Source organism: Impatiens glandulifera, chromosome 7 (genome assembly GCF_907164915.1).
Source record: "Impatiens glandulifera chromosome 7, dImpGla2.1, whole genome shotgun sequence".
Classification (NCBI taxonomy): domain Eukaryota; kingdom Viridiplantae; phylum Streptophyta; class Magnoliopsida; order Ericales; family Balsaminaceae; genus Impatiens; species Impatiens glandulifera.
The window spans coordinates 44,518,214-44,540,682 of record NC_061868.1 but is presented as its reverse complement, the minus strand read 5'-3'; the positions used below and the strand labels follow the sequence as shown (position 1 = coordinate 44,540,682).

The window sequence follows — 22,469 nt, the reverse complement described above, 5'->3', positions numbered from 1 at the left end:
GATACACGTTGAATCATTAATGGTAAGATAAAAGAGATACTCATCGAAATCTAGTAGTAAAATAAAGACTATCCGATAGATAGGTCCACTATCATCAATAATTTTGATGCAATATTAAAATTTAGAAAAAAATAATACTTTATTCAATAGTATATAAAATGAATATATTATGTCTAAATTATAGATATTAAATTATGTATAAAAAAAATTAATATAATAATTTATTAAGATAATATAACATTATTAATAATATTATATATTACTGTTAGTAATATGTATTATATACATTTTTTTATAAATATACTTTAACATTTTAATAGAATTAATAAAAATATAGCTAAATGAGATAAAGAGCCTTGGAGAGTAGAGAAAATTAATAAATAATTTTAGCATTGTTATCTTACTTTAATATAATGTGAATCAAATATGAAATATAAGGTAAAAAATCACTTTAAAATAATTTAATTTAAAAGTAACAAGGGGCTTCCCATCGGGGGAGTTACACCCGGGGAATACGAAAGCATTCAAGTATAAAGTGATATTTTGTAGCTACACCAATTCAATTAATTTCAATACTTATAAATTTGATAGTAATTTAATCTATATTTAACATAAAAAATATTTTTAAAATAGATAATTTTTTTTTTGATGAAAATAAATATAAAAATATTTTTTCTCCAATTTTGTATAGAAAACTTTCCCCAAATTTATATACAAAGACAAACAAAAATTATATTATATATATTTTTTTCAATTATATATATTTTATTTTATTTTATTTTACAAAAATAAAAATAAAAATTGGTTCGTCTACTTTTCTTGCTTGAAAAGGGTTTTCCTTGATTCATTAGATAGAACCTCCACCTAAACTACTACTATAAATCAAATTGAATGATCAAGTCTTCCTTTGTCAAAATCGTTGAATTCTGTTCTTCTCTTTCTAATCTAGCTACTCGATCGAAGTTATTCTCTAAGCTGGAATCCAGGTGACAAGATTATCAATGTCTGTAAAACCCTAATTTTGACCTTTTATCCGGTCGTTTGATCTTCTTGTCTCGGCCGATATCTATGTAGAAACTCACAGAAAGGTGTCTGCTACAAACATGGAAGCATTCGAGTTTGCGGAGGAAGATGAAAGGACTGAATGCGTTTCCGCCAATTTGACCCTCAAGTACGATAAAAGCAGTACTCCTAATCGTAAGTTATCCATCTTATCTGCTGATATGTATGACTCTCTTTGATCTCTTTTATTGGAATCATTGTTAATTGTCGTTGAAGATTTGTTATTGGACTTATGCGCAAAAATTTACTTCAGTTTTATAGTTATTATTGTGTGTTCGGATTTTATTTTCCATGTTTCGTGTGATCAATCAATTTTGGATACTGCTTCGTGAACTATATTCATGGTCTTTATACTCTATGAGTTAAGTTTACAGTGATGGTTTTGTGTTATGCACTATCATGATCCATTGCCTGTAATGATGGCCTATGGGTTAAGTTTCTTGGTTTCTACATCGTAGGAATATGATATTAGATCGAGGGTAATAATACAAATTGCAAAACCACAACCTTTGATCCTGTAACTTCATTTAAACGAAAGTATGTTTCTTGTTTCGAAACAAGATGCCACAAGTAGGTCATTGATAATGCATCTAACTTTGCATTGGTTTAATAGGATAAGGTTCTGAAAATTTGTAGTGGTGTAACCTAGGAGATAAATTTGCAGATAGAACCTGTATGTTTTAGGCTTGGGATACTGAAGGATCACATTGATCAGTTGGTTCAGTTTTAGGGTGGTTTAAAAGATGTTTTGCACATTCCAAGGAAAAGCAGATGAAAGAGAAAGGTTGCACCTTGCCAAAGAGCAAGACTATCATGATAGTTGCTAGTTAAGACCTAATAAAACCATCATTTATGAATTTTGCAGCCTCTTTGTGACAGAAGATGATATTATATTTTTCTCTCATTTCTTTCCCGTGCAATTAATACTAATCCATATTCACCATGCATCATTTTATGTTACTCCGAATACAACTTATACTTCATTTAGATTGATGTAATAGCCACGTACAGTTTTCATGAGAATGATATTATGGAATTAAGATTGTCAAAAAAGTGTGAACATCATTCATCTACCCATATTTTAAAAGTCAACTTCTTACCACCCTTATCGTTGCATTCGTTGCAGCTGCCTACGAACCCAATATTCAGTTGAAAGAAATTGGCTGTCCACAGGGTTCTGACAAAGATGATGTAATTCATGATCAACATGATCATAATATCTCTTGTAGTGTTCCTAGCATAGACGACTCTGCTTCCAATGCCATCTACAGATTTGATGACGCCAGTTTGTTCAGTCCAACTTGTGATATACAACAACCTCAGTTCTTTGCAAATAGCCTTATGCAAGGAAATATCTATCAATCTGAAGCAACAACTTTGATCCCTCAAGTAACTTCAGCTAATGAGAGACAATCAAATTGGACCTCTCACCAGTCTTCATCTTGTGTATAATGACCTTCCACTGATTCTTTTATCAACTCATGGATTTCATTATGCATCATTATCATGTAGATGCATAAAATGTTTGATTTGCAGGATGATTCAGTTGATGAAATGTCGGATGATGATATAAACATGGATGAGAATACTAAGTCAGTTGCAGATGTCTCGGAAGATGGTCAAGGTTCCAATCTCAATCTTTGTTTGCCTAATACAGTGTCCCATATGTTATGTTTCTCATACATGAGCAGTACCTTATTCCCATCATAAAATTTATTTTTCATTGCAGTTGTGGATGGTTCAATCTACAATCGTTTCTCCATCAATTGGAAGATGGTATAGATTCTTATTGTGATATCTTGTTTCATGGTCCATTATTTCCAATACTGTTCCCCATTCCATTCTTATTGTGAGATGGGATTTTGGATTAGGTTATTCTTTTTTTAGTGTATATTTTCAATCAGTTCTGTTGACTAGTGAATACTCTGTTTGTTCAAATAAGAAGGCTCACATATTATAAAAAAAGAATTGCTTTTCCATCATTATACTAGAAGCTCAACCTATTTTCAGATTTGCTATGTGATTTATGCTTGCACATCTGACTATTCATTGAGATGATTTGCTGGGAAGTTCATATGTTGTATTATCAACATTAAATGTTGTCTTTTTATTTCTGAAATTAGATCAATCAACTATTTCTACCTTTTGTATTTTTTTCTCATGGAATTTCCTTGGTAGAGCTTTGATGACTGCTTGGTGGTGGTAGGGTGACAGGAATACTGCAGTTGTGCATCCCGATTTTGTTGTTTATCATGGTAGACATCGTGCAGATGCTATGTTAATTTTCTCGGCTACATGCATAGAGTTGAAGACTTCTGCAGCCTATGGACATGAAGAAGCAATTAGATGGGAAATAACTGACATAGTTGATATGAAGATTCATTTTGCTGATAGGGTAAATATTTGCCTTCTATTATTATTTTGATTACTTTGTTTTTTTCTGTTAACCCCACCCATAAACTCTTTCCTTTTGTGTTCAGCTTGAGATAGTGATGATAAAGCTCCATATGATATCTAAAGATGCAAATCAAGCTGATAACGAGCATCAAACCCCAGGTAATATCTACAAATTTCTTTGGGACTCATTTGGTTGTACTACTTTTACTTCCTCAATCTTTCTCCATTAGCTGCATTTGGTTATTACATCCAAAAGGTGGTGTTCCATGTTTCTAGCCACAGTTACTTTTCATGTTTCTTGTTCTTGCTAATATCAGGCCTTCTTTGGCTAATTAAATTTTATATTTAATCAAAAATTACTTATATGAAACACGCTAGCTTAATTTGTAATTTGATTTATTAGAAAGCTATGGTTCAAAATTACCTATTATTTAGGCATATTATTTTTATCTTCAGATTTATTTAATATTTTAACTTCACAAATATTGCTTCAAAATCAACATAATGCAAAATCTTTTCCGAAACAAACAATCCCGTGTTAGAAATGTTGTAATGACAATTAGGAAATTGTCTTTAAGCTGTTTCATGAATCAAGGCCCATGAGCTTATCAGAATATAACTACTTTTTGTTTTTTTTCTTTCTTCACCCTCTCTTGTTTTCTGCAATCTGTTTAGGAACGTTTCTTGCGTTCCACTATTGATTTCAGTAAAAAATTGACATTTTTTTCAAAAAAATGAATCAAGGCCCATCACGGCCATTAACTCTTGCCATCCTGGTCAACGACCTGTGTGACCACTGTTTTGCTGCAGCCATACCTTTCCGGCCCGGGTGGCACGGCCTGTTTGACCACCTCTATATAAAACCTTTGATAAATTTTCATTCAATAAATATTAAGTTGTAACTTTGATATGTTTTTTTACTAGTGAAACTTTAAACTGGACAGGTAACTACTATCTTGTTAATTTGGAGGAAATAAATACTATCATAATAACAAATTAAAATAGATAACTATAATTAAATATCATAACCCTAATACTATTAATTCGTTGATCACATGTCATTTTGTGATTGGACCCTTTAGAACCTTAGTCTCACTTCCGTGTCAATACTCCCTCCTTAGAAGACACTCAACCTCTCTAAGTGTTAAGAAAAACACCATCTTCCTAGATCAAAGACAATTCTAAAAATGTCCTTTGTTTTTGTACATTGTTTTGAATCTCCAAGAATACAAGATGAACTGAAAAAATGGAGCTTTGTCAACAATTTTCTCCAACATATTTGAAATATCAATATATTGCTCCTCAACACAATTACACAAAAGAACTAGGGTGCTCTTTTGACGGCATTCCACGTGAGTTGGTGAGAACTCTTAACATGTTGTACTAGTCAACTAAGATAATTAGAAGTCTCGTGCACAACTGTAACGATTCCAACAAACATCTCAATATATTAATTGGAATAGGGTCTGTTTGTATCCCCAAGTGCTCTCTTGTGGATAATACGGGAATCTGGAGTCAACAAGTCATTTGAGCTTCTTCAACTATGGTGTCCTCTTTTGCCATCTTTTCAAGATTCACTCTCATTTCTTTAGTAACTTGATTTTGTCCAATAGTTGTCGCAAGCTACCAAGAATAATATGTCTAGGTGAAAGATCATCATGATAATAAATAATATTAAGTTGTAGATGTTTTTTTATACTAGTCTAACCCTAAATTGGAAAGGAAACTTATATACTACTAATTTAGAGCAAAAATACTTTCCTAATAAATTAGAAAGATAACTACCATTATAAATTGGAATGATAAATACTATCCTAATATAAATAACATTAATTAAATATAATAACCTTAATACTATTAATTCGCCAGTCACATGCTGTCGCGTGACTGGCCTTTCGAACCATAGTCTCCTTTCCATATCAATACTTCCCTCCTCAAAAAATATTCGATTTTGAAATAAACAACATCTTCCTCTATCGAAGACAATTCTGAAAAGCTCTTCGATTTTGTGCATTGTTGTGCGGAAAAAGTAAGACGAATTAGTTAAAATTTCTAGTCAATCTCCAATAGTACAAACTGAATTTTAAAAAAATGGAGCTTTGTGAACAAATTTCTTCAACATATTAGAAATATCAATATATTGCTGCTGGACACAATTTAGCACCAAAGAATTTGGTTTCTTTTGAATGCTTGCCATGTGAACTGGTGAGAAACTCTTGAAGATGTAGTTGTCAGCAACTATAGTGACTCTAACAAACGTCAATAATAACAATTGGAATAAGGTCTGTTTGTATCTCTAAGTGCTCGTCTTGTGGAATGATACGAGAATCTAGAGCCAACAATTTATTTGATTCAACACATACATCTTCAACTATGGCCTCCTCTTCTGCCATCTTGTCAAGATTGACTCTTATTTCTTTAGTATCAATTATCAAACTTGATTGCGTCCTTGCTCCAAGTTACCAAGAATAGTATGTATATGTGAAAGATGATGATGATAATAAATAATAATAAGTTGTAGATACTTTTTTAGACTAGTCTAACCCTAAATTGGAAAGGTAACTAATTTAGAGCAAAAAAAATACTTTCCTAATAAGTTAGAAATATACCTACCATTATAAATTGGAAAGATAAATACTATCTTAATAACAAATTAAAATAAATGACACTAATTAAATATAATAAACCTAATATTATTAAGTAGCCGACCACATGTCGTCGTGTGATTAGCCATTTGAAACCTTCCTCTTCTTCTAAGAGTTAGTCTTGATATATTTTTCTGAGCATCATATCATCCCTAGACAAAGCAAATTTTTGACATAAATGGTTTCCAAGGTCACAATAGTTTGAATAAATGGTCCATCAAATTTTATTGGGTGTAAATTGGTTCGATTTCATCTTGGATTTTACTTATTTGTGCTCACATGGACTTCATGATTGTGATTTTCTTTAAACGTTAGTCTCTTTCCTTTTGTTATTTTCAACTCCCCCAGGCATCGAGGAGATAATATTTGCTGTAGATGACTCAAAGTGGCATAAGAAGCAGGAAGAGATAGCATCCTTGGATGATAAATACAAAGATCTACTGCATTTTGTGTATGTGCCGGTTTCTGAAAGCTAAATGGTCTACCATTACGTTATTTCCTTCCTTACTATGTATTTATCTATTTTGGTTACGTATGTTTGGGTTTCTATAATTTCTAAAGGAATGTGGTACTGGAAAAATATTTATTTCCTAAGTCCAATGTGGAATTGGAAACCTGGATAGTGCAAATTTCCAGCTCGCCACAAGGACAATCATATAACCTTAAAATCACATAATTAAACAAATGAAATTAAGAATTTTGCAGCACTAACCAAATGCCTATAGTGATACTTTTGTCTTCTGGTATGAGCTGGCTGTGGATGGCAATGCAAAGATCCATCATTATAATTTTTCCATGTCCTATGCATGTCAATTTCACCCAACATCATGTTGTCTCACATGCTTCTTTTTTCACTTGTTGTGAAGAATCCGTTATTAGATAGATGTTCTTCTTGCACCAGCCCTAAGAAAATGAAGTAGGGAAAAGTAAAAGCATCTGCAGCGGGCTTCAAGTGTTTTCATAATCTGGGCATGATACTCATAGACTTGGCAAATTTTTAATTCTGAAAAAAGGGTTATCATGTAAAATAAGCCATGATTCACTTTAGAGAGGATGCACCGCTGATTTATATATATATTTGAACTGACAGTAATAGTAATGTATTTGTTTTATCATCTAATTTTGTTTTTGATAATGCTACAACATATAATGATGTTTTAGCTTTTCAATCATCTAACATAAACTTTTGATTTGTCAAAGAAATGATGGAGAGCCATTAATAGGTGGAAGTTTTGCATATGATCCTAAGAAGAATTATTTTCCTAGGTAAGCAAACACAAATTTCTGTTCTGTTAAAGATATTCAGTGTTGTCCTTTGCTGTTTCCGTGCATCATTCTTCTACTTATGGTATGCTCTGGCTATGTCGCAGTTTTGACTCTCCGTTTCAAGAAGTTATTTATCCAAAGGGAGAACCTGATGCTGTTTCTGTTAGTAAGAGAGATTTTGATCTTCTACAACCAGATATATTTGTAAATGATACAATCATTGACTTCTATATCAAGTACGTAGCTTTTTTCATGTTTATCCATATGGCACATAGTTTTCTTGTCCTGGAGAAAAAAGTAACTCTTGATTGCATAACTAATTGGTAATGCATTTATTTCCTGGATGGTTTCTTTTAACTAATTGGTAATGCATTTCCTGGAAGGTTTCTTTTAACTTATTGTCAGTTGAGTAAGATTGGTTATATTATTTACTTTTTCTTCAACTAAAAAACTTCTCTTCTCTCTTCCCATTTGCATAATCTCACTGTAAGTTGGACTTTATTGGATTTATCTAACTTTAGCTGTGCTTTCTGTTTCAGCAGTTATATGTGAATACACCACTTTTGTTTTGTGAGATCTGAATGTGAATTAATTCTTCATTTCTCATGTTGATTGATGTTAGGTATGTGAAGAATAAGATCCAACCTGGACAGAGACATAGGTTCCACTTTTTCAATAGTTTCTTCTTCCGAAAGTTGATTGACCTAGACAAGGATCCAGCCAGTGCTTTTAAAAGTGCTGCTGCATTTCAGCGTGTTCGCAAATGGACTAGAAAAGTGAATATTTTTGAGAAGGATTATATCTTTATTCCCATAAACTTCAGGTGAGAAATTGGTTAAAGTAACTGTGGAATAATTTATTATTATGTTCTTAGAATTAACAATTACTTGTTTTTTCACATGTTTTTGTTCTTAGTTACCACTGGAGCTTAATTATTATTTGTCATCCTGGTGATGTGGTTAAGTCTCAAGGCAAGTTCTCATTGCAGCGTGAAAAATCTCTTATTTATTTCCATGGAAAATTTGTAGTCACATTGTTGTTTTCCTTGTGTTTCAGAAAAAGATGCCGAAAACTGTCAAAGACTACCATGCATATTGCATATGGATTCAATGAAAGGAACTCATAATGGGCTAAAAAACATTGTTCAAAGGTGCGCCTTTCTGCTGCAAGTCTTTTTTTCTCCCTACATTTATCCTTCTAAGCTCCCTTTTTGGTCCAACATTGTGGGACTAGTATCTAGAAATTTTGCAGAATAGAATATTAATGAATTGACCTTATTTAATTTCCCTTCTTATCCTCCAATTGAGTATGCTACATGAAAAACTACAAATTTCGGAAAAGGAAGGATATGAAGTTGATGTTATAATTGTCTCATTGAGAATAGACCTGATAGCGGAACTATATTATGCACTCTCTTTTTGAACACTTCTCATTGTTCTTCTGCCATAGAGTAGATCTAATCAGATTTTTTCCTTCGAGTTTAGTGGGAATACAGCTGGCAAGTTAGAGTATTGACAGTTGAACAAAACCATATTAGAGAAACTTTTTTATACTGTTCCATAGATGATGATGAACTTCACACCATGCTTCATGTCGATTGGTATCAAACCATGAATTCATCATTGAATTCCCATCTGATACACTTTATGTATGAAAAACATTTTCTTAATCCCAAGCTATAACTTTTTTCGTTTACTTTAAAACTATAAATGTGAACTAAATAGACTTTCATAATTAGGAGATTTTCTATACAAGGTGTTCAATTGCCAAGGAAACTCAATTAAGGGAAAGTCTTAATTATTCAACTCTCTCTCTCTTTTATTTTTGATTTTTGGAAACGATATTTGTTGGAAATTTCTTCCTTAGCCTCCTATATATTAATTACATCTTCTATTTAAAGATGACATGTTTTATTGCTTTTATATGTTTCCGGTAATCTGTAGGAGCCAACAATGATGTATATTTTCCCTTTTCTGTTATGTAATGGCAATGCCACAACTTGGCTTTTTTGATTCTTGGTTGTAGTTATCTGTGGGAGGAATGGAAAGAGAGACAAAAGGAATCATCTGAGGACATTTCTAGTAAATTCTTGAATTTGAGATTTGTCCCACTTGAGGTTAGTAGACATGCTAACATAATTGCTCATTTTTCTTTTAGTTTGTGATGCAACCTAATACTCAGGCATAAATGTTACCTGAACTTGATACGTTTTACTTGGTTTGCTCTTCTTTGGACACAATAGAAGATACATCCCTTTGGCTAACACTTTGGTGACATAAGTTTATTTTATCCTATTATCTCTTCAAGTGCTTCTTGTGTAAAACTACCATTATTTGGCAAATTGCTTCTTCTAATGCTTTTATTTTATTTTTGCATATGAAAACATCTATAGTAATCAACTGGTGTGATGTTCAACTTAAATACTTGTATACATCCATATCTACAACAAACCGGTTTTAGTGGAAACCAACAGCTTTCAAATAGGATACATCTTGCGTTAAAAGTTGTGTCAACTACTGTATTGACTTCATTTTGATCTAGGCCATGTTCTTTAAGATCAGTATTGCAGCTTTTATTCTCTTATGATTTGACAATAGTTTCATTTTAGGTCAATTCAATCTTCAGATGTGATGACTAGATGCTAAAGTTTTTTGTATCTAACTGATGCATATTTTCTTTGGAAAGAAAAGTTAGGAGACGTCAATATAGGTCTCGACAGTTGAGTATCTGCAAGCAATGTAATTATTTTATACAACCTATACTATTATATTAAATGAAGAGGTATTTTGATGTGTTTGCTCTATAAGGGCTTACAATTTTCCTTCCAATTGGTGGTTTTAGGGTGGACTATGTCTACTACTATTACTATAGATAATGAGGACATGCTTTCTTTCTTCCCTGAGAGGAACTAGTTAGTTCAGAAGTCCTAGGAAAAAAACTATATTGATGGGCTTAAAAGCAAAGATCCCTCCCCGTCCACACTTCAACACCACTAAATCTCTGCAAAATGAACATATGAAATGTTCCAGATTTTTGATATGTTGGACTGAGCGATACATTTAACCTATTTGGAAGCAAATAAAATGCTTGATTTGCTACTGATTCTGGTTTTAATTTGACATAAAGCTCTCACATGCATATGTTCAAAAGAAGTGTTAGTTCAATTTTATGATCGCACATATGCACATACTCCATAAAGTAGGAGAGTAACTAGAGACGAATGAACATATTTAAGTACGACTTTTCTCTTGTGATTCATAACTGAAACCATACTTTTGGTATGTGGCTGAGATTTGTTTGGCTGGCATTGCATTTCATTTTAGGTTAACAAGTTATCTTAGAAGTGTTCTATAAATGCAATTGATATATGTTAGACATGCAAATAATCTTATTCCTGGTTCTCTAGTTAAAAATAAAACACAAGTGTATCTACCGGCCATAAAAAAGAATAAATGACTGAACATTTCACTTGTCACATCTATTTGATTATAAAAGTAGTAATGACAACTACAAAATCATACTACCATTAGTATGAAAACAAGCAAATATTTTAGCAATTATTTTATCGATGTCCTTGAATGGTTGAAGTTGGATTGCAAACTTTCTTTCTCTTATCTGATGACTTAGATGTCTTATTTTGTGATATGTAGGTACCACAGCAGCAAAATTCATTTGATTGTGGGTTGTTCTTGCTGCATTATGCTGAGTGCTTTGTGGATGATGCTCCTGATAGCTTTAACCCTTTCAGAATAACAAAACTTTCCAACTTTGTAAGTGAATCATACATCTCAGCTAGTATTGAGTTATCTCTTTCTTGATATGGTCTTTTTTTTTTGTCAACTTTAGGTATTTATTAGACACCCAAGGCCTTGTTTGATGTGGGTTATTTGAGATTAACTTCAAATAATTTACTATCTAATCAACTATGTACTTGACAATTACATCATTCAAATCATCAATCAAAATAACATATATTCTTTTCTTTTTTAAAGTTATTTCTTCATTATATATTTATACCACTAATGTCTTTTTACCTAAATAACTTGATTTTCAATAACCTACATCAAGCAAAGTTATTTGGAAATAACCATTTGGTTATTCAAATAATAACCCTAGGAGCTCGTTTGATCTTGGATTTTATCCAAAAAAACCTTGTTTGATAAAAAAATGGGTTATTTGATTTGTGTAAGATAAATTATTAAAATGTCCTTTTGTATTTAAATTTAATAAAAGTAGAGTAAAAGTCTTTTGATATTTTTATTGATAAATTAAGTGATTTGATGATTAGAAAGATAGTGATGTGATAGAGAGAATTTATAAAACCCTAAAATAACTCAAAATGACTCAAGATCAAACAAGGCCCAAAATTCATCCTAGGTACTTCTGGTGATGGAGAAAAAAATATCACAGTATAAGGGAAGGGCATTGTAGTCAGTTTACTCAAAAGTTAGTTCATTTGATTCAAAAAGCAATAAAGTGGCAGCCATATTGTGTAGAGTCCAACAATAAAAAATGCACATGAAAAAAAATATATATGTGAGGGAGTTATTGATTCCTGCCTAATTTAGCTCTGATATTCTCGTTGTAGTCAGAAAAAAAACATTTATTTAGTTATTTTTAATCACTTGCCATTTGATTGATACTCTCTATCTTGATATTTTATTGTTGGTTATCTGTGATAATGAATAACTTTTTGGCGCTTTGTATGTTAGATTGTTCTTATGTTTCACATCATACTATCATCTTTTCAGCTAAATATGGACTGGTTTCCTCCAGTTGAGGCTTCTCTTAAGCGTGGTTCAATCCAGCGTCTTATTCATGACATGCTTAAGGTGGAAACCTCTGAAACTAATAATGGATCTACAAATGGTGATGCATTTCCCTTAGAGTTGAACTGCCAGGGGAACGTGTCAAGTTGTCCTAAAGATCTGGGGATCGAGATCACTTTATTACCAGAGAGGACGACCCAGTGTGGTATTGGTGATTCAGGTCTTGTTCTAAGGGAGCTTCTTGTGACAGAAAATGCCACAACATCATATGTTAAGGGTAACTCTCCAATTTTTGACCAAGAAGCATCCACTGGTGGGTTTATTAGCCCTGTTCAAATAAATGAGGTATTTTCAACTCCTACGAATGAATATAGTCCTGCACTTTATCTAATGAACATTAGGTGAATACTGAATACTCTGCTAGCATAGCTGACTTGTGTGAGATTGAATCCCCATTTGAAAACACTTATTGTTTTTGTTTGTGTATCTGGATACGTTTCCATATACAGAAAAAATTGGAAACTAAATTTAGTCCGAGACACAATACGGATCCATATACAAAAACAACAAGTGTTTCAAAATGGGGCGATCTCATTTATTTCATGGTCCGGGTATTTTATGTATGGATGTTACTTCAGATAAAACTGCTCACCAAATTTTAGAATAGCTTAAAAGATTCAATTGAATACTCACAAATGTAGTTCTCTAATTTTCACTGTTTAAACCTAATTCTCTACTAACACAAGAGAACACTGACTGCATTCACTATCTATATTTTTTCTGATATGATATAGAAAATCTAAGTTCAGTCACGGTCGGAGTGTTGTAACTCCAATTGCTGCTTCCCAATATGCTTAATACCTTTCCATTATACATGAATTGGACTTTGTTTGATGAAGGGTTATTTGGATTTAACTCCCTTATTTCATCATCAATTAAATCATTCAGATCATAGACTAAAATATCCTTACTATTTTTTATAACATTTTAAAAAATTTAATACAAAAGATATTTGAATCATTTGACCTAAATAACCTCAAATAATCAAACTTTTTTTTATCAAAAAGGGTATTTTTTCAACAACAATTTTCTTTCGTTTTTTTCCTTAAAAGAGAAGTTACAGATCTTGGATATTCCCTAGATAAATTATAACTATTCCTTTGCATGTTTTTTTTCCTAGCAGCCAGATGTTGGAGCCAATGAACATTTTTTCTGTACATCATTAAATGGAAACGACGTTAAGTTATCTATGGTTCTCCCAGAAGAGCCATGCTTCTTGTCCTTCCCTTCAAGACAGTTGGACTCTAATGACTTATTGGTCCAGGCTGAGAGTCATAGTTTGGCATTAGAGCAAATTGATAAACCAAATTCATCAAATCACTCCACCATTCCCAATGATACATTACAAATTGCGGCTCCTAATTATGGGGAACAAATAGGTAATAATAATGTTGTTGGTTGTTTCACCTCTTTCTCAAATGACCCATTTGGATGGTCTTATGGGGTTGGAAAATCCACTTTTGATGATTATTCTATATTAGAACCAGATGGAAACCAAACTGCCAATGGAAGTACAACAACAGCAGAAGAATCACTATATAACTTAGACCATTCTGCTTATTTGGGTTCGAACGAGAAGTTAGCCCACAAAACAAATGTATATGAGCCGATGTTTGAATTAATTACAGTGGATCCCGTTGAGAACAACAACAGTACTATCATCCCGGTTCAGGAAATGAATAAGTTGCAAGATGGGGAGAATTCAACTATCATCCCGGTTCAGGAAATGAATAAGTTGCAAGATGGGGAGAATTCAACTATCATCCCGGTTCAGGAAATGAACAAGTTGCAAGATGGGGAGAATTCAACTATCATCCCGGTTCAGGAAATGAATAAGTTGCAAGATGGGGAGAATTCAACTATCATCCCGGTTCAGGAAATGAACAAGTTGCAAGATGGGGAGAATTCAACTATCATCCCGGTTCAGGAAATGAACAAGTTGCAAGATGGGGAGAATTCAACTATCATCCCGGTTCAGGAAATGAACAAGTTGCAAGATGGGGAGAATTCAACTATCATCCCGGTTCAGGAAATGAACAAGTTGCAAGATGGGGAGAATTCAACTCTACCATCCAAAAGGACTGCCGATGATTCAATGGTGGAACATAGCGAAATTAGTGCTGGTGGAGAAGCGTTGTTGGAATTTATTAGCATCAAACCTGAAGCCAAAAGATTACGTCTTACGCCTCATTTGCATGAGGATAACTGCACAGATGATATTGCAAGTGAACTTGTTTGAATTAGTCCGGGATTTTATTTTTAGTTTTGTGCAGGTTGATTTGTTCAAATGGTTCGGGTTTGCCTGGATTGTGTGATGTGACATGATAGGACAGGTAGGTGAATTGATGATGCGTCGTAGACAACAATTGTAGTCTTTCTTTGATTAGTGGTGCCTGTCTGTCTGTCTATTTGTCTGCCGAGGCACAAAACCTCTCCTTGTTGAAGTTGAATATTTAGGAAAGTGTAGAAGAAGAAGAAGAAGAGAAGAAACCAACAATATTGTTAGATATACTATTATTTACTCTTCAAAAACTGAAGAAATAATCTCAATGGGTTCTTTTGGACTTAGCTTTTTAGTTTTCTATCAGTTTAATGGATGGTGGTTAATTGTAACTGATGATGATCATCTGAATTTATTTTACTGTGTTAATAGATTTGGATCAGTTTTTATTTCTTCTGTTTGTTTAAGTTAAAAGTTTGTATTCCTTTCATAGTTTCATTTTTGTAAGAGTGTGTATTTTGTTTGACATAAGGTAAAATAGGTCAAGTTTGTATTGATATGGTTCTCGACAAAGAACAAGAACAGGTCACCCTTGTTAGTAATGCTAATTGCATGCTAAGTACATTATCTTTCTTAACTTGTTTTGTTCCACGAAATGGGATTCGAACTTCGAATTGGGCCAATGAGACTCGAATCAAGGTTGTTTTTTAAAATTGTAGGACCAATGAGACTCGAATCAAGTTTGTTTTTTAAAATCGTTTTACATATGTAAACTGATAAAATCTAGATTTTAGTAAGAGTTTATTTAAAACTTATTTTAGTTATTAAATAAAAAATTAATAAACTCTAAAAATATTTAACAATTTATAATTCTTCTCTTACAACTAACCTATATAAACTTATCATATACTGAAATCTTTTGCCTAAAATTATATTTAATTTTTTTTTATTAAATTAATTATATATATAAATTAAAATAGAAAAGTTATTTATTAAATTTTAAAAAAATATTATTTTTTTCATATTAAAATAATAAATAACTAATAAAATTCAGAATAATTAATATGTGAACCTGATATTTAAATTTTAAAAACCCTAATTATTCATCTTTCTATTTTCTTTCTCTCTTTATTCATAGACATTTTTCTGAAATCTTACTCACTCTCAATAGTCTTCTTCTTCATAGAACTTCTCTTCGATCCATTCACATTAAAGACATTCACAAGACTTCCTTACTCCCGTTTATAGATTCACGGACCAAAGATCGGGAAAGAAATCTTTAAGGTAAAATCGTCCGATTATACTGATTTTACCGCCTTTATCGATTTCAGTGAGTTAAATCGCGAGCCGCCTTTTGTTCAGTTAAACACTTGGAATGTTTTCAAAATGTGTGCTTTCTGTTTTCTCATTTTGCGATGATGAATGTACCGTGGTTTGTTTGGAGTTAAATTAGTTCTATTTTGATCCATCTGTGCTTGAAATAATACTCCACGTTTACGTTTTGGTTCTATAACGTATGAATTATGATGCGTATGTTTGATTGTAATATCGCAGCAGCTCTAGCATAAAACACATTATACTATTAAGATATGTACGCCAAGAATGCTGGGGAGTTGGTGAAAGAACTTTCGATCAGTGAACCAGGGCAGCAGTTATCTGTATTCAATGTATGACGAGTTCTCTTAATTCAACCATAAGGAAGTTCATTCATCCTCTAATTTATTTATGTTTTTTCTTCTGTTTGTTTGAATAGGCAAATCTATTTTCTCAAGTAACTAAAGAATGTGATTTTCATTTTCATCAGCTTCAATCCTTGTTAAGGTGGTACCAATTACTTTATCAAGAGTTTTTCACTATTTTGATTTTGTTCTTATGACTGACAAGAGTGTTAATTATGTGTTCGTTCATAGCAAAGTTCAAGAAGAAACCTCGAGCAACCAAACAACTAAAAATCCCCATCACTATGGTGCTCTTATTCATCACCTTTCTTTGGTTCGCAACAAGCGTTGTCTCTTGTCCTACGTGTAAAAATTGCATATGACCTGCTTTGTTTTCATTCTTACTCACCACCCAGATGATGTTAATGGTTCTCAAATATGCCTTGGATCTCAGGTATAATCGTGCAGAAACAATCAGAAATCTGGATTGGATGATTGAGCCTCCGCTTCCTGAACAAATTCAGGAGAAGCTAAGCAGCTTTGAGAAAGACTATTCCAAGAAACACTCTGCAGCTATCAGATCTTACATGTCTGACCTTGATCTTGATTTGGCTGTGGTAGGTATATAGCTTTTCTCTGTACAGTATATACATTTTAATTTTACTAGCCTCATTAGAAAGAATTATATAGTAACTTTGTTCTTGCTTGGTATGTTGAAAGGATATGGTGCCACCTAAGGATCCTTATCTTAAGGTAAAAGTGTTAGACGATATTGGAAGTGTGGCTCTGAGTGATCAAATAACGAATCTTGCTAAGCATTCGATTCTGTTTCTAAGAAGGACTGATGCCGAAACATACATATCTCAGGTTCAATTAGTGTTTTCATATACTTAGTTGAAAGAACACTTGTATGAATGAGTTAAAGCTGCCGATTTCATTGTTTTCTTCATTATGATAGGGATTGATGGAAGAGCTTACAAGCTGAGTGAGTGAGTGAACCTTTACGAGGTATTTCAGTGAGAAAAATCATAATTATGCGTTATTTTAATGGTGAAAAAAAAAATGTAATTCTTCAGGTTATTGAGCAATGTTGGCAGCATGTTCTTCATGCTTTCTAGTACTCAAAGGCCCTAGTTAGTTTGTATGTTGATGAACCCTAAAACTCTAATTACTTGTTTTTGTAAATTTGACTATTTGATTTAGTAATACATCAGGTTCATTTCAGATTGCAGCATCAGAAGACTATTAGATTTTATTTACTATGTAATTAAAATAAATTTGGTTCATTTAGTCTCATATTTTATTATATAAACTAGGTTATTTTTCTAAGTGGTACAGGTCAACACAGATTTAATAAAAGAATTAAGGGTAAATAAATAATGTTGAGTTAATTTCAAATTAAGATAAAAGGTAAGTGTAGGTTAGTTACATTGTAAATTAATATACATGTATAAATCATTGAACATTTTTAGGGTTAAAATTTTAGATAATATATTAAAAAACAATTCTTATGAATAGAATAAATAAATAATAATGATAGTTAATAAAGAATTAGAAGATAATAATTATATGAATAAATTTTAGATAAAAATATTTTAGTTGTTGACCTAAAATATATTATAATTTAGTATATTAAAAACAAATAAATGCATAGGAAAAAAAATCACTTAATATATATTTGTACAACTATCTCATTTAAATCATATTTGTATAGCTCTCTCACTTCAATTGTATAAATTAATAAAAGATCATTTAAACATACCAATTATAAAAAATAGGTTCATTTAAAAGTAGATATTAACCATAAGTTCCTGGGTTTGAACCCGTGAGGCGTTAAGTTTTGCGTCGGGTTAAATGGTTAAGTGTTTACGGGCTACATACTTAATCTGTTGTCCCTTTTTTTTATCCATTTTTTAGCCTAGCGACAATAAGATATTAATACTAACCCCAAATAGCAATTAAGCCGTTTATATATTATATTATTGAGTTTGACGGAGCAAAAATCATACACTTTTTTTTTCTATTGGTGGTGGGAAAATAAGCTTAGATTAATATTTTTTTTTTCTAAGAAGAAATTTGAAAGAGAAAATGTGAATGAAATGATTTGATACAATTTGATTAACGAAATTTATTTTTTCAACCAATCACTCAATGTCACGATAATTCTCTTATATTTTCTCCAAAACTTCTCTCCAATATCATGTCTCTATATATTTAATTAATAAATTTATTTGAAAATAGTGCTTAAATATTATCATATATGTCTAATTATTTTTAAAAACATCGTCTTATAAATAACTATTAAGTTTAAAATAAAAATGTTTTTCATTAGGTTAGGTGAAATAAAAATAATAAAATATTATAATCGAAATTTTTAAATAGGTTGAGTTAGGTCCAGTTTTTCGGTCAACTTATCAATTCATAACCATTGGATACTTTATTTAATAAGAATAAAATATCTCTAGTTATTTATATATCAAAATATCTTAAATTAAATTATTTTTCAAAACAAAGTTCTCTTTGTAGCAACAAAATAGATTTTATGTTAAATTTTAATTAATTAATTAGTTCTCTTGTTTTTGTTAACATTTGAGCTTATTTATATTTAATTAGTGATAATTATTATCATGCCTAAAAATAAAGAGATGGTTTTAAGGTCTACAAATTATGAAATTGTATTAAACTTTAAAATTAAAGTCTTAAGTTGAATTTATTTTTAAAAATGATTAATCAAAGTTTTGTCATTACTCATTATAATAAGTAAATGTTATCAATATTTTAACAAATCATAATAAACAAAGAAAATAATATTTTTTTACAATCGATTGAAATTAGTGTTATGACGTGTCCTATTGACCAAAATATTCTTTGCCGCGTGTTGTATATACATATAATGTTTAATATCATATATATATATATATATATATATTAGGTGATTCATTGATAACTATAAATAAAAATAATTACCTTGATTTCGTTTACCAACTAAAACATTATTTTATTTTACATGTATATAATATATATATATATATATATATAGTGTTGTCTAAATAGAGATCTTACATCTCAACATTATGAAAAATGATATTTCCTTACAAAATTTTTAAAATAAAAAATGCTAGCAAGCAAACCAAAGCTTGAGTTTTTTATTATTCTTTATATGATCCTAAATATCAAGAGAGAATTATCTTATTGGGTGAATTGAGATTTCTAAATATTTTCTATTAAACTTTACAATTTGGACTTCTCGTTAAAATTATATAAAAACAAATATTAACGATTTTAAACGCCGTTAACTTATTATTTAAATAAATTTTATAAATAAATAAATAAAAGAGAATGTTACTAATTTAATTATCGAAGCGAATTTAGGGTTTTAACTTCCGATTCTCTGAAATTCGATTTATACCTTCGCTGAAATTCGGTAGATAAATTAGTTGCATAAATATATATATATTTTTATAAATGTCACATAAATGATAAATTAATGGTGTTTAAAACCGTTAAGATAAAATATCGTCCTGAAACAAATCGTAAAATTTGAAAAAATCTACGATCTTAATTTGACCTCTAATAAGATTCCCAAAATTTGTAACAATTAAAATATTTATAAATGAGTGTGTCGGTAATCTGGATGCGAGAAGTTAATATAAGATCTAGTTCGCCGGTTTGGTATTTAAAGTCAACTTGAGGATTGACATATGTTAGGGTTTACTAATAACTCTATATTCTTACACCTTTAATTACTTATATTCTTATTATTATAAATTCTTGTTTTTCAGGTATATTATCAAATTATTTATGAAATTTTCAAAATTAGGACAATTACTTTTTGGTTATCCAAATTTTAATTAAATATTTAAAATTTATTATCTTTCAAACTATTCCAAAATAAAATGTAATATTAACCTGTTTAATTTATTTTAATTATAATTTTTTTTATAGTAGTTTTGAGTCCATATTACTAAGAGTCAACCTAATCAAATTCAAGATAAATGTTTGAATAACATTATTAATGACACTTTAAACCCTGGAATAATCAAGATTCTTTTAATGTTAAACTTTGTTATGCCTTACAAGACACTAAGTTAAGAACTTAAATTTTATTATGTCTTAAAAGATACTAAGTCGGGAATTTATTATCCTTTACATGCATTGTGGAGCACCAAAACATAATCTAAAGTGTCGTTTTTTGGATGGTGTGCTATTCATGGGGGCATTCTTACCGATGATCAACTTAGTACTAAATAGATTATTTCGATTAGCCGATGTCATTTGTATTTAAAGTGCGAGGAGAATGCGCCATGTACATCCTCCTTCACTATGACTACGTGAGACCTATTTGTAATTTACTCTGGCCTTCTTCTTTGAAGGCTACGTGGGTTGTCAAAGACAGTACGCGATCATTTGGGAGGTTTGGACAAGTTTGTGTAATAAAAGTGATTTAATTTGTTGGTCATTAATTAGTGGATTGAAAGAAATTAAAGAATATTCCAAAAAAAAAATTAACACCAATTTTAAGGAGATTCATAGTGGCAAATTTACTCAAGTTAAGCGAGTTGCATAATTGATCTCTTGATAGGATGATGGTGGACATTAGCTGGAGAGTTACTATTTAATATAATTTGTTTTTATACCTTTAGTTTTTTTTGTCATGTTTTTTTTTTTGTGTATTTTTTTTTTGAGTCTGGTTTGTGTTTTTTTTTCTTTGTCGCCTTTGTTTAAATAAAATGAAAAACAATTACAGAATCATTGTCGAATGTAATACAATATTTCTGTAAGGGTCTAATGAGAGTTTTAACTTACAAATCTTCCAATAGTCCATTAATACAAACCTAAAGTTTAAGTTACCAATTCTTATTCAACACTTCTCCTAAAATTAATAACTTGTTTTCTAGCTTTTAATAACTAAATTATTTTTCTTTTGATATGATTTATTAACAGGTTGAAGTAACCAATCAAAAATTATTTTTTTTATTACAGATTAAGAACTACAAAAATAAAAAATTATATATCAACTCTTCTTAATTTCAACCCAAACTTAACTCGTAGAGACGACAATGAATATTTTAATCTCCTTGTACCGAAATATTCATCCTCGAATCCAAATTTTATTTAATTATCGATTTCGTCCCTAACCCGACGGTACTCATTTATCCAATTAAAATGTGAATTTATATGTTTTATTAAAAATAATTGTAAAGTAAAATTGAAAAATAACTAAATAATAATAATTTTAAAACTAGTAATAACAAAATAAAAAAATGGAAGCATTCCTATATAAATATGTTGAAGGGTGAGAAAGAAAAATATTATTTTAGTATTAAAAAAAGAAATTTATGTAAAATATGGTTAAAAGTAAAATAGATGATCTAATTATTATGACAAGGTAATGATCACATTAATATATATATATATTTTAATATTAATATAATTCTATATTTATGTAATTCCTGTCATCCATACTTATTCTCTCGTCTCTAAGAAATTATAAAATTATATTTTTAAAATTTTTATAAAATTACATTTTTTAAAATAATAAAATTTAAAATATTTTTATAATTTAAAATATATTATAATATTAAAAACATAAACAAAAATATATTAATTTATTTAAAATATATATTTATTAATTAAATATATAACTAATATTCATATACTATAGAAAATTTGAGAATTTAAACTTTAAAAATGAAAAAAAAATAGAGGCATTTTTATTATATTATATAATAATTAATGAAGTCAGAGTCTCTGACTTTATTAATTCCCTTATTTTTTCTCATATTTAAGGACTCTAAATTCTCAAAATTTTTATATAAGAATATTAGTTATATATTTAATTAATAAATATATATTTTAAATAAATTAATATATTTTATATTTTATTATTTTTAAATATGTAATTTTATAATAATTTTAAAAATTAATTTTATAATACTTAAAATATTATCAAATAAAAATAATAGAAAATAGAAAACCCTAAGCTAAGCCCTAAAACCCATATTTTCTAATATAGCTTTTTCAACCCTAAGCTTTTTATTAGATTCAATAATTCATTTTCAAGCTAATTTTCTAAGGCCATCTCCAACCCAAATACCTATTCTCAAACCCAAAATGCAGTAAACATCCCATCAAACAGTAATTCATCTCCAACCTAAAAACCCAAACTCAAACTCAAAAGAATATTCTCAGAATATTCCTTTTCATAATAATTTTTAATTTTTTCAATATTATCTATATATTTATCTAAAATTACAAATTTAACCCATAACTTTACAACAACTTATTAATTACTTTTAAATTCTAATTATAAATCAATTATTTATATAACTGCATTAAACAAATTAAACATTATTAAATAAACACAAATTACATTTCACAAACAAAAAAA

The 22,469-nt window shown here is 30.1% G+C and overlaps 2 protein-coding genes across 5 annotated transcripts; both read left to right on the top strand.

Annotated features, from left to right (window-relative positions):
• Positions 1–843: 843 nt before the first annotated feature.
• On the top strand, positions 844–14,873 carry LOC124944723 (probable ubiquitin-like-specific protease 2B). 3 transcript variants are annotated; one of them, XM_047485063.1, is made up of 18 exons: positions 844–986; positions 1,075–1,197; positions 2,189–2,508; positions 2,599–2,686; positions 2,792–2,838; positions 3,269–3,457; positions 3,543–3,618; positions 6,453–6,555; positions 7,305–7,370; positions 7,475–7,606; positions 7,993–8,193; positions 8,286–8,341; positions 8,427–8,520; positions 9,396–9,486; positions 11,021–11,140; positions 12,122–12,484; positions 13,320–13,578; positions 13,681–14,873. In XM_047485063.1, the coding sequence occupies exons 2-18, from the start codon at positions 1,104–1,106 to the stop codon at positions 14,436–14,438; spliced, it is 3,057 nt and encodes a 1,018-aa protein (XP_047341019.1). In that variant the 5' UTR covers positions 844–986; positions 1,075–1,103; the 3' UTR covers positions 14,439–14,873. The 3 variants fall into 3 exon arrangements, with proteins under 3 accessions (XP_047341019.1, XP_047341018.1, XP_047341017.1); XM_047485062.1 differs by having other exon boundaries at positions 13,323–14,873; XM_047485061.1 differs by having other exon boundaries at positions 13,320–14,873.
• Positions 14,874–15,547: 674 nt separating this feature from the next.
• LOC124910318 (DNA replication complex GINS protein PSF1-like) lies at positions 15,548–17,302 on the top strand. 2 transcript variants are annotated; one of them, XM_047450948.1, is made up of 7 exons: positions 15,548–15,704; positions 15,975–16,087; positions 16,174–16,241; positions 16,331–16,444; positions 16,533–16,695; positions 16,799–16,945; positions 17,037–17,302. In XM_047450948.1, exons 2-7 carry the CDS (start codon positions 16,010–16,012, stop codon positions 17,061–17,063), a joined length of 597 nt encoding a protein of 198 aa, XP_047306904.1. In that variant the 5' UTR covers positions 15,548–15,704; positions 15,975–16,009; the 3' UTR covers positions 17,064–17,302. The 2 variants fall into 2 exon arrangements, with proteins under 2 accessions (XP_047306904.1, XP_047306905.1); XM_047450949.1 differs by having other exon boundaries at positions 15,560–15,704; positions 15,978–16,087.
• Positions 17,303–22,469: the final 5,167 nt, after the last annotated feature.